Raw genomic sequence first — 12,980 nt, forward strand, 5'->3', positions numbered from 1 at the left:
ACTATTCAGCCATTAATAAAGAATTAAATCCTTTCATTCTCATGAACTTGGATGAAACTGGAGGACATTACGTTACCTGAAATAAGCAGAAATGGAAAGGCGGATACCACAGGTTCTCCACTCACATGGAAGCTGAAAGTAGCTCTTAAAGAAGTAAAAAGTAGAAGAGAGGATACTAGAGGCTGGGAAGGGTGGAGGGAAGAGGGGATAGAGAGAGACTTCTTAAAGGATATGAAATTCCAGCGAGACAGGAGGATTGCCTCCTGGTGTTCTATAGCCCCGTAGGATGACTACATTTAACAATATATACGTTATACAGTTCTAAATAGCTGGGAAGATACTGAATGTTCCCCAAACAAAGAAATGATACCGGACTGGGATGACTGATGAATCCGCCAATTACCGTTATCTGATCACTGCACATTACGTTGACTCAATCATTGGTACGGAGCCCAAAAATATGTACCAGTATTATTTGTCAATAAAAACGTAAAGTAAAACTGTTTGTAAAAGTTTGATCCACAGAAGGGCTGATGGACTAGCTTTAGTACATCATGGTTTTCTGCCTTATAACAAAACATTAAATTTCCAGTTCTCTCATCAATATACTCACTGTAGGTCTTCAGCATTTGCTGGTTTCAACTGTCATCCAATATTTTCATCGGAAAATACAGAATGCTGTTCTTTGTTTCTCTAATAAACATCTAAATATGTTTATTATATACAATATATAAAATAAATATATATATACATACTAAACATGTACATATATATAAATTGCATTATATAGAAATACATTATGTACATATATACATATATACACATATATACATACATGCTATTGTTATGTATAATATATTTAGATATATTAAAGTGCTGTATGTGAATATATTACATGAATATCTTTATATATAGTACTTTAATATACATTAATATATGAATATATTGTATAAGTTAATATATTAATGTATATATTAAATTTAATATGCTACATTGCATAAACACATCACAAATATATAATATAAATCATTAATTCAATGTTATATCACATTAATTTTATATTAATATGTAATATATATCATTAACGTATATTTACATATTATATTCATCTATTTATTATACGTTATGCTTATATAACACATATTGATTACTGAAGTGTTTGACACCTTGGTGTGAGCAGGAGCAGATGGCATGGAAACCTCAGCTCTGTGACTTTGCTTTCCACTGAGTTCCTGGGCCAACAGCCTGGTCTTTCAGCAGTGGTTAGGGTGGCAGGCGTCCTGTGTGTCACGCTACTTTAAGGGCTGAATGCGAACTCTGTTGCACACACAGGTAATATCTCGCTGCCCACATAAAAGGGGTGCTCCCCAAACTGCAATTCCTCACGTATGCAGTTCCAGTGCTCTGCAGGGGCAAGGTGGGAGGATCGCTTGAGGCCAGGAGTTTGAGACCAGCCTGGCAACACAGGGAGACCTTGTCTCTACAATATAAAAATAAAAAATTAATTGGGTGTGGTGGTGCACACCTGTAGTCCCGGCTACTCAGGAGGCTGAGGTGGGAGGATCGCTTGAGCAAAGGGGTTCAAGGCTGCAGTGAGCTGTGATTCCATCAGGGCACTCCAGCCTGGCCAACAGAGGGAGACCCTGTCACAAAACAAAACAAAAACTCCAGCAATTCCTTTCTGTCTCTGCAAGTGATACCCGAGACAGCTCTTGTTAAGATGACAGGGGGTCCACCTAACTACGGTTTTCCTTCACACCCTTGGAGGTTTATCTGATCCTTTCAACAAGTACGCAAGATGAGCCTGACTTCCAGGAAAGTCAGAGGGCTCCAACGGGATGTGGCTAAGTATCAACACGTATCTATGACATATAATTGACACAACCCTGGATAATCTCTAGCAACCTTACCCCAAAGCACAAAGCATGTTTGTCCTGCCGAGGGGGCTTCAAGACCCCTCCCCTAGCCTTCCAGTAAACACATGAACATATCCTTCCCAAATCAGACTGTCACTCACCAAGAACCTATGCTACAAAAACTCCTGAGTGGCCCTTGGCCGGATTTGGAACCAGACCCTGAAGAGCCACACCACCCCATGGGAAGACTCCCTCCCTTCCCCGGGAATTTCAAGACAGGTACGAGGGTGGCTTGGTCATAAGTAAACAGGCTTTGTGTGTGACCCTTAGCTGGGTGTAATATTTCAACCTCTGCTAACAGCAAGTGCTATGTGAGTGTCAAAACTTACAAATCAATTGATTTTACAATGTATGAAGGCAGGATGTTTTTAGCAAGCTGAGAAAGTGACTCAGAAACCTAGGTGTCAAATATATGAGTAGTAAGTATAAGCAATAAAATATTTTATTCATTCATGATGATGAGGGCATCACAGGCTACAAGAGGAATCAGCAAATGCTGGCCCTCAGGCTAAATCTGGCCCTCTGATTATTTTTGTCAATAAAACTTTATTGGAACACAGCCATGCCCATTTGTTTACCTAGTGTCTATGGGGCCTTTTGCTTCTTGATTTTTTTAAGAGTCAGGTTCTTGTCCTGTCACCCAGGCTGGAGGGTAGTGGTACAAGCGTAGGTCAAAGCAGGCTCAAACTCCTGGGCACAAGTGGCCCTCCCGCCTCAGCCTCCTGAGTAGTCGCAGGCTCATGCTACCACTCCCAACAAATTTTTAAATTTTTGTAGAGATGGGGGTCTTGCTACGTGACCCAGGCTGGTCTCAAACTCCTGGGCTCCAGCGGTCCTCCTGCCTTGGCCTCCCAAAGCATTTGAATGACAGGCGTGCACCTCTATGCCTACCTATGGCAGGTTTTTTGCACTCTGTGCGACAGAGACTGTGTGTCCTGCAATGCAGAAAAGATCTGCCATGTGGCCCCTCCAGACAGCTGCCCATCCCTGGACTAGACCAAAGGAGAAAAGCCACAGCTTGTTTGGAGACAGAAGCAGACCAGACTCAAGACTTCTTAAAAGATACAAAGTTTTATTAAACAAACCTGGAATCAACAGTATTATTACATAAATTAGACAGCAGTAAAATTTTCCTAGGGCATATGTACAAATCACAGTGATTTCCATTGTGCAACAAATGGACAGGATTAAAAATAGGCACTCCCCTCCCCAACCCCCCAAGAGAAGGCGGGATCACCCCGCAGGGTTCCCAGTTCCGGCTCGCCAAGGGGTGCGCAAACCCGCAAAGGCACTCCGCCTGTGTGCGCAGCCTCTGACGGCAGTCACGGGGTCCCAGAAGCATGTCAGCAACACGCGAGGCTGCCCAGTGTTCAGCACAAAAAAGCATTCAGCTACGACAGCTGAGCAGAGCTCAACAGCCATCTCAGAGGACGAGGACTGTGGGAAGGCTTCCAATCCCATCCGCCTAAAACGCACATGTAATACCTTTTATATACAGAACAGATGTGTCCACCATGGGAGATCAAACTAAGCCTCAACAGAACTTCCCCACACATGGTAATTTACAGAGAACTGTTACAGAGCATCCCCCTTTTATCAGGAAGGACTGTTCTGCTGGGTACAAGGCCAGAAGGTTTGCAAAGCAAACTTGATGAAAAGGCTTGGTGAAAATGCAGCTCCCACCTTCACCAAGACACACACACACACACACACACAGAAACTATCCAAACGCATTAAGACACCTGTCTGTGTGCTTTCTTCTTGCTCAGTGAATCCCATCCATTTAAGGTAGACTAATGAGAAGGCCTCCCGGCCTCCATCAGCAACAGGGAAAAACAGTTGCATACGACTCCTCCAATATGTGGCAAACGTATGCTAGGTAGACTGAAGGAAAAATGAGAGGAATCAGGCACCCCATTTCAAATCTCTACAACTGGAGATATCAGAGGCTGCAGGGGCTGTGTAGACCAGATGCAAAATTAACTGGCGGCAAAAATACAACCCAGGCCTGTGCTGTCTCGCACTCTGTTCACTCCGTAGCTGGAGTGAGGAACGATCCTGACATTCCGCTGTGATATTCGTGCAGCCTGCAGTGCACCCTGGCTACAGAGTTGAGCCTTGGGGTCTTTAACAGTATCAAGCCATAGTTTCACAGTTACAACGGTCACAAGAACTAGACGTGAGGCAGGGCAAACACAGAAATGGCGAACACATCCCAAACAGCTCAACTGTTACGTTCCACTGTAGAGGTTTTTGAATGGGTAGTGATTTCAAATGATTTTTTTTTTTCTTTTTTTGCTTACTCTTCAAAGCAAACAAATGACTTTAAGTATGGACAAAAAGAAACAAAATGCTGAACAAGAAATTCACTAACAAGTGATTGTGCAGTTGTTTCATGGGCATGGAGAGGGAGGGGGTTACACAGCATTTTGAGGGGATGAAGCGTGCACGCCTACCCCACTGCTGGGGCTTTCTGCTTCTTATTCTGTCATGCTGACAGCAAACAGAATTTGCCCATCGCTGGCTATAGCTATGTTTAGGCTAAGCAGGATTTAGACTTGTGTCGCGAAGGAATCAGAATTCAGTAGATCGGGTGTGTGCTATTTGGTTCTGACTTTTCTCCCTCCTGGCTTTATCGGTGCCTATGAAAGCAGGCTGCTGGTATTTCCCTTCAGAAAAACAAGACTTCCCCAATATACTTCTCGTTGTGACATATGCATTTCCTTTTAAGAGAATACTGTCAACTCATAAAATCGCATGAAGCAAAGTAAATCTGTAATTTTTTCTGATACAAATTTTGTGATTATTATGAGTTTTCCTCCACATCTTGCACAGTGATTGTTTCATGTGATCATCTATGCAAAAATTTTGGAATGCCCGCCCAGGCAAACTATTTATTTTTATGTTTACTTTTTAAGATGGAGTCTCACTCTGGTACCCAGGCTGGAGTGCAGCGGCGCGATCTCGGCTCACTACAGCCTCTGCCTCTGGGTTCAAGCAATTCTCGTCTCAGCGTCCCAAGTAGCTGGGACTACAGGCACACACCACATGCCTGGCTAACTTTTGTATTTTTAGTAGAGATGAGGTTTCACCATGTTGGCCAGGCTAGTGTTGAACTCCTGGCCTCAGGTGATCTGCCTGCCTCAGCCTCCCAAAGTGCTGGGAGTACAGGCATGAGCCACCACGCCCAGCCAGGTAAACTATTTTTAAATTATACATAGTGATTGTTCCATGTTTAATTTTGATTAAATTAACCTCTACATGACACTGGGCCATTAAATTTTGACATCACCATGGGCAATTACCAGGTGGCCTGTGTCACTTCAAATGTTGAAATGCCCATGACGGTGGAAAGCAGGTTTCACACCATCTCACGTTCTTGGAATCGCTTCTAATTTCTCATTTGTTCTGTATAGCTGGAGGACAGTTACGATGATGTAAAGAACAAGGTCATCCATGTGCTTGTATGTTTCATTTTCCTGCGTGTCTGTTCACAATTAAGGCAAGGGACTGCAGGCTTGCCTCATGCTAACTTTCACGTCAGCCTGAAGTCCTGGGTAATACAACAGACAACCTTAAATAGGCATATGGACTCACGGGTCTATATACTTTTTAAAGTGTGCTCAAGAAAAGTGTTTCATTTATTGTTTTATTAATAATTTTTAAAGTAGAATGTTCAACATTATTACTATTATTTATTTTTATAGTCAGTGGACATGAGACTTAACGCTTTTCCTTCTAGGTCCACATCTCAGTGCACGGTGTCACAGTGTCACTTTTTTAAAATATGGAGTGCTGCGTGAACCTGCATATGTTCACGGCGCAGGGGGCCATGCTCATCTCTGTGTCGTTCCAGCCCTAGTGTACCTGCTGCTGGAGTCGGCACCAGTGTAACCTTCTCACGTTCATGATAAAACTGATTGGAAACTGCATGCTAAGTTTTTAGACAATGATGGTCCTCAAATTTTAATCCAAACAGGATGGTTACTGAGAAGCACAGGCTGAAAATACAGCTGCATACAGCATTTCTACATTTCACCATCTCAACATCATTTTCCACTGAGTTATTAATTGTAAAGAGTTTATTCTACTGAACCTATGAATTACTCTCACCTACTGAGTTGACCTCCACGGGAAAAAAAGCTCATTGATGGAAAAGGGGGGCTGTGATCTGTTTCTGCAATTTCACTGTGTTTTAACAATTTTTTTCTTTTTATAGAGATGGGGGTCTCACTGCTGCCCAGGTTGGTCTCACCTAGGCTCAAGCTATGTTCCTGCCTCAGCTTCCTGAAGTCCTGGGCTTACAGGAGTGAGCCACCACAGCAGCTTCGCCGCCTTTTAAAGCCTTAAGGTGAACGTTCGCTTCATTCCGCCTTCAAGAGCGCAATGCCATTGCCGCTTTTCGTCTGTTTGAAGACAGGGTCTTATTCTGTTACCCAGGCTAGAGTGCTTTGGCCTGGACCTCCCTGGGCTCAAGTGACCTCACACCTCAGCCTTCTGAGTAGCTGAGACTACAGGCACGCACCATCATGCCCAGCTAATTATTTTGTATTTTGTAGAGATGAGGTCTCACCATGTTTCCCAGACTGGTCTCAAACTCCTGGGCTCAAGCAATCCTCTCGCCTCAGCCTCCCAAAGTGTTAGGATTACAGGCATGAGCCACCACACCCGACCCAGTGCCTTCTTATTTATAGGCGAACTCTGGTCAAATCTGATTATATTTCCCTTACCATTTTGCTACTTTTTAAAAAATGTATGGCTTTTCCCAAAAGCAGCTTTCCACAGTACTAGATGTGTGTGCCAAAGAGAGGTAGCAAGTCCTCCAGGGAGAAATCTCTTCCCAGACCCTGCTTGGAAAAACAGCTCCAACAGCAAGGAACACACCCAGCAGCTCCAGAGATCCGGAGCTTTTGAGTTTTGAGAAGAGATCAGGAACCACGGGGCACCCAAGCGTCTTCTCTCTGCATCCATTTTTACCTACACATGCCGAGGTCACACTCGGTTCCCGTTCTGGGTGTGGAAGGAGCCAGATGAAGGCAGACATAAGAGAACATGTGGAGAAGAAGGTCTTGGAGGTCTGTGTGGGTATATCCCTGTTGTCACCGAGGCATTGCTGGAAGGCTCCAGAACCTACTTCTTCAATGTACTGACCCCTGCCGCAGCTGGGCCCTGTGACCTCACGCGCAGCAGATTTCAGCAGGGCCATGCTCGGGCAGAAACAGGTGAAGTTCCTTTCAACTCTGCCGCCCACTCACATCCTACAGATCATCTGCTTTTCGCTTTTCCCAAAACTAAAAGTGAAATAAAATCTCTGCATGAAGGTCGGCCTTCTAGGTGGGCTGATCTGAAAATTATTTGTGAACTGTGGGAAGTGCATTTTGTTCAAAAAGTTTCAACCGGAATTAACAGGGAGCCACCTCCCTGTGAAGGATGAATTTTTTTAAAGACAAGGTCTTGCTCTGTTGTCCAGGCTGGAGTGCAGTGGCGCAATGGCGGCTCGCTGCAGCCTCAACCCCCTGAGCTCAAGCCAGCCTCCCACCACAGCCTCCTGAATAGCTGGGACTACAGGCATGCACCACTACACCCAACTGATTTGTTGTAAATTTTGTAGAGACAGGGTTTCGCTATGTTGCCCAGGCTTAAGCAATCCACCCACCTCAGCCTCCCAAAGTGCTGGGACTACAGGAACAAGCCACTGCACCCAGCTCACATGAAATTTTTGAATGTGACTCAGAAGGTTTTTCGAATACAGTACATTCCTCCAACAACTTCAGTGTCCCTGTAGATTCTCAGAATAAATTCGCTCCCATATCTTCTCTAGGTTTCTTCTTTGAAAGTCTCAAGTTACCAGGTAGGAAGCACTGAAGATACTGAAGGCAGATCTCCCCAGGATATTTTCTTCCCCCAAACTATAAAATGCGTATGAGATGATTTTTTTTTTAAATGCATGCAACATACCCTTCAGATGTTGTCCCCAAGAGATTTTTGAAAAAACAAATTGAAAAATAATAATTATAGACTCTGTGAAGTATGAACATTTATATCAACTGCACAATTGCTGTGCATCTGCCATAATTACTTCTATATATACACACAGGCACACACACGCACATAAACACACACAAAATGTGATTAGAACTGAACAAGTACGGTTCAAACTTACAAACTTCAGTCTATGAGAAAAACAAAGACATCACAGTAGGAGCACAACAGTAAAGGATAAGATCAAATCTACAGCCAGTTTTCAAACCCTTTCTACAGTGTGGAATTCCAGTTGCTTAAATAACACCCGTTCCATTCATTTCAGCTGCGCTCTGATGTTTCTATACATATGGGCACACGGGAAACTGGAGATGTCCTTGTCACATGAAGAAGACATTTCTTCTGGTCTGCTTAGGTGCAGTTCTTTGTTCCAGGCACATTCCAATCTTCCTGTTTCTAGCATGAAATAGGATGAACGATTTTGTGAGTTTCTCAGTAACTGGACGAACTTTGTAATCATCATCTCAACGATAACACAAAGGTTTCCTTTTCCTGATAATACGGAACACTCCCCTTTGTGATTCCTTTTGCAAGGATCCACAAGCCCGAATTCTAAGAGAAAAGGCTGGCTAATAAAAAGGAACTGAAGAATGTTTTAAAGATAAGGGTTTTTTTTTTGGTTTATTTTGAGATGGAGTTTTGCTCTTGTTGTCCAGGCTGGAGTGCAGTGGCGCAAACTCAGCTCATTGCAACCTCTGCATATCCTGGGTTCAAGTGATTCTTCTGCCTCAGCCTCCTGAGTAGCTGGGATTACATGCACCCACCACCACGCCTGGCTAATTTTTGGTATTTTTAGTAGAGACAGGATTTTACCATATTGGCCAGGCTGGTCTCTAACTCCCGACCTCAGATGATCTACCCACCTCGGCCTCCTAAAGTACTGGGATTACAGGTGTGAGAGCTACCGTACCCAGCCATGTTTTCGTTTTTGAGATAAGGTCTAACAACTCACTGCAGCCTCAACTTCCCAGGCCCAAGCAAGCCTCCCACTTCAGCCTCTCGAGGAGCTGGGACAACAGATATGTATCACCAAGCCTGGCTACTTTTTTATTTTTTGTAGAGATGGGGTCTCACTGTGTTGCCCAGGCTTGATCTCAAACTCCTGACCTCAAGTGAGCCTCCCACCTCAGCCTCCCAAAGTGCCGGGACTATAGGTAGGAGTCACCATACCCAGCCTAAGGTAGGTTTTTAAATGTTCTATCATATGCTTGTTCATAAATAGATGTATGTATTCACCAGTAGATGATGAACTGCACAAGAAAAATGAACCCCCAATTCCACATGCTTCCTCAGAGAATCTTACAGCAAGACGGAAAATATTTTCTTACAAAGTAAAATAAAAGCCATAGTGAGCCAGTTCTCCTAAATTCCTCCTCCACATTCAGAAAGGCATGTGCAGTGATGCAAACGAAGATGAGCAGCTAATGCGTAGTTTTTAAGCCGTCCTCAAGTGCGGTGATTCATCCCAACTGGTGTCTACTTTACCGGAGAAGATTTGGCTTCATGAAGAAGTATCTTCCTGCATGAAATTCCTGAACCTAATCCCTCTTCGCGGAAAATGCCAGGGATTGTTTGGTATGCAAATTACTTTCAATAAAATTACTGAGACGGATTGAAATACTGCATCTGGGCTGGGCACAGTGACACACGCCTGTCATCCCAGCACTGTGGGAAGCCGAGGTGGGCGGATTGCCTGAGCTCAGGAGTTCAAGACCAGCCTGGCCAACATGGCAAAATGCTGTCTCTACTAACAATTTAAAAATTAGCCTTGTGTGGTAGCGGGGCACCTGTAATCCCAGCTACTCGAGAGGCTGAGACACGAGAATCACTTGAACACAGGAGGCAGAGGTTGCAGTGAGCCGAGACCACACCACCGGGCAACAGAGTGAGACTGTCTCAAAAAGAAAAAAAAAATCATTAAACAAAGTCACAACCACTAGCCAAACTATATTAAAAATGATTCCACTTAGCAAATATAATACTTACACATACTTTCTCAAGAACACACACCAGACTGAGAAAGGTTATTCCTATGTGTGGAATCTCTTTCAGGGACAGTAGGGCTAGCTGGGGACAAGACGTAATGAAACTATTCACTACTCAGAAGACAAAAATCCATCAAATGGAAGCTTTTTGGTTCTTTAAGTAAATTTTACACTTGAGGGGCTCTACTAGAGAAGCTCTGTTCTTGTAGCTTATCCACCAGGGGTCCCGCATACTAAAGCAAATCAAGTCTTTACATCATCTTAAAGATTTCAGGGACAGACATTATTTGTAAACGTTATGGGCAAGTCGGACTGAATGAAAGCCCCAGGGCAGACCAGAGAGACAAAAAGAAGTCAACACGTTCGGGAACATCATCTGATTTCCACAGCCCGCAACTGGATTTCACGAGCATTTACGAAGTTGGTAAAGTTACACGCTCTCATGTTAATTCAAACCAGTCACTGCTGTAAAAATGTTCAGCACACACTGCGGTGAAGTGATGCCATGGAGACACGTTATGTTCTCACGCTCACAGCACCGATTCCTCCAGCATTTTGTTCTCTATTATTTCAATCTTATCCTCTTGGTACATCCATGGAAACGCCCTCACAGGATGGAGGTGTCCCATTCACCCTGTCTTTCAGCAGGCTGGTTCCTCGCTCCCAAATCAGCAATTGTGACATTTGGTGTCTATTTCAAACGGTGTTGGTTAGCCAACTGGCTTTCCACGTCACATAACTGGGAAGACTACAGGAAAATTATGGGAATGGAAACCAAAATGGGAAAAACAAGCTACGTCAACAAATAGACAAATCACTGACAATATTTTGCTTCTCTGGGTACTTTTCTTGCTTGTATGTTATAGGAAGAAAGAGCTAATCAAAGCCACATAACCAAGCAATTTAGAATTGAGGAGGAACTGAAAGCTCTTTCTAATCCGTATTTCAAAACTAATAATAGACTTTCAAAGGCTCAAGGAAATAACAGAGTCAAAACCCTTTTTCAGTCATCTTAAATTAAAGCTTAGCAAATTTCATGAGGGATTCTGAAAAATATTATTATTATTTAAAAACTAATAATAGATCTTCAAAGGCTCAAAGAAATAAGAGACTCGACATCCTTTACCAGTCATCTTGAATTAAGCTTAGCAAATTTCCTATGATGGTACGTTTATTATTATTATTTTTTAACCAAAAAGGACCTAGAAAGACTTTTGAAAATACTTGTTAATTATTTTAAGGAAGTTCGCCTGTCACTCAGGGTTTCCGATCAGGGACCGGAAGAGCTGTGCTTCTCAAATGCTCAGGCACACATAAATCACCTAGGGGTCCTATGTAGATGTGCGCATTCTGACCCAGGAGATGGGTTCGGTGATGCTGATGTCTCTGGTGTCACAGGCGTGGCGGTGTTTATGTCACTGGCTCTGGGAATCACTCCCCTTTGCTCTGCTTCACTGCTGATCTCTGAGTGCATGCGGGTAAGTCCCACTCAGTAAACACAGCCTCACCTGGATGTGGGGTCGAGTCAGTCTCATTTTCCAGTAATTACTAAATAGAAAGGTATACCTTCCAGATGTGAGCTCCTGTCCTCAGAAATTCTTGAAGATTTCTAAATCCTTCTGCGGCACGGGAGTGGCTGTGTCCCATTCATTCTCGGGATAAGTTTCGAAGTTGGAGGTATCGCCATCACCAGAGATCTTAGGCACAATGGGAGGCTGTGAGACACGGCCGAAACGCAAAGGCATGGTTAGAAAGGAACAGTGGATGCTTGGACGCTGCACACGCCCCTTCACTTCTGTCACTGTACCTAACAATGAACATGATTTGGAAAACACTAAAGCTGTCTTCCCTTCGTTTATGAACACGGCAATCTTGGAATTAAAATACTGTGAAGGAGGCCGGGTGTGGGGGCTTACACCTGTAATCCTAACACGTTAAGAAACCATGGCAGGAGGATCGCTTGAGCCTCACAAGTTTGAGACCAGCCTGGGGAACATAAGGAGTCCCCTGTCTCTTCAAAAAATAGAAAAACTTGGCTGTGTGTGGTGCAGTGTGCCTGCAGTTCCAGCTGCTCAGCAAGCTAAGGTGGGAGAATCGCCTGAGCGCAGTAGGATACAGAAAAGTTCAAAATAAAGGGATGGAGGAAGATTTACCAAGCAAATGGAGAGCAAAAAAAAGCAGGAGTTGCAATTCTCATCTCTGATAAAATAGACTTTAAAGCAACAAAGATCAAAAGAGACAAAGAAGGCCATTACATAATGGTAAAAGATACAACAAGAAGAGCTAATGATCCTAAATATATACGCACCCAATACAGGAGCACCCAGATATATAAGGCAAGTTCTTAATGACTTACAAAGAGATGTAGACTCCCACACAATAATAGTGGGAGACTTTAACACTCCACTGTCAATATTAGACAGATCAACCAGACAGAAAATTAACAAGGATATCCACGACTTGAAGTCAGACCTGGAACAAGCAAACCTAATAGACAGTTACAGAACTCTCCATCCCAAATCCACAAGAATATACGTTCTTCTCAGCACCACATCACACCTACTCTAAGATTAACCACATAATTGGAAGTAAAGCACTCCTCAGCAAATGCAAAAGAACGGAAATCATAACAAACAGTCTCTCAGACCACAGTGCAATCAAGTTAGAACTCTGAATTCAGAAACTAACTCAGAACTGCACAGCTTCAAGGAAACTGAACCACTTGGCTCTTGAATGTTGACTGGATAAACAATGAAATGAAGGCAGAAATAAATAAAGTTCTTCAATACCAACGAGAACGAAGACACAACATGCCAGAATCTCTGGGACACATTTAAAGCAGTCTCTAGAGGAAAATATATAGCCATAAGTGCCCACATGAGAAGCAAGGAGAGATCTAAAATTGACACCCTGTCGTCAAAATTGAAAGAGCTAGAGGAGCAAGATCAAAAAAACTCTAAACCTAGCAGAAGACAAGAAATAACTAAGATCAGAGCAGAACTGAAGGAGATAGAGACACGAAAAACCCTTCAAAACA

The 12,980-nt window shown here is 43.3% G+C and overlaps 1 protein-coding gene across 2 annotated transcripts in view; it reads right to left on the minus strand.

Annotated features, from left to right (window-relative positions):
- Positions 1-2,968: 2,968 nt before the first annotated feature.
- Positions 2,969-12,980, minus strand: part of PRKX (protein kinase cAMP-dependent X-linked catalytic subunit) — a 104,837-nt gene continuing 94,825 nt past the window's right edge. For both annotated transcript variants that reach the window (XM_035289368.3, XM_008988903.4), the window contains 2 exons: positions 11,510-11,658; positions 2,969-8,354 (listed from right to left, as the gene is read on the minus strand). In XM_035289368.3, the coding sequence (XP_035145259.1) occupies positions 11,533-11,658 (126 nt within the window). In that variant the 3' untranslated portion in view covers positions 2,969-8,354; positions 11,510-11,532. The remainder of the gene's footprint in view (positions 8,355-11,509; positions 11,659-12,980) is intronic.

Source organism: Callithrix jacchus, chromosome X, assembly GCF_049354715.1.
Source record: "Callithrix jacchus isolate 240 chromosome X, calJac240_pri, whole genome shotgun sequence".
NCBI lineage: Eukaryota > Metazoa > Chordata > Mammalia > Primates > Cebidae > Callithrix > Callithrix jacchus.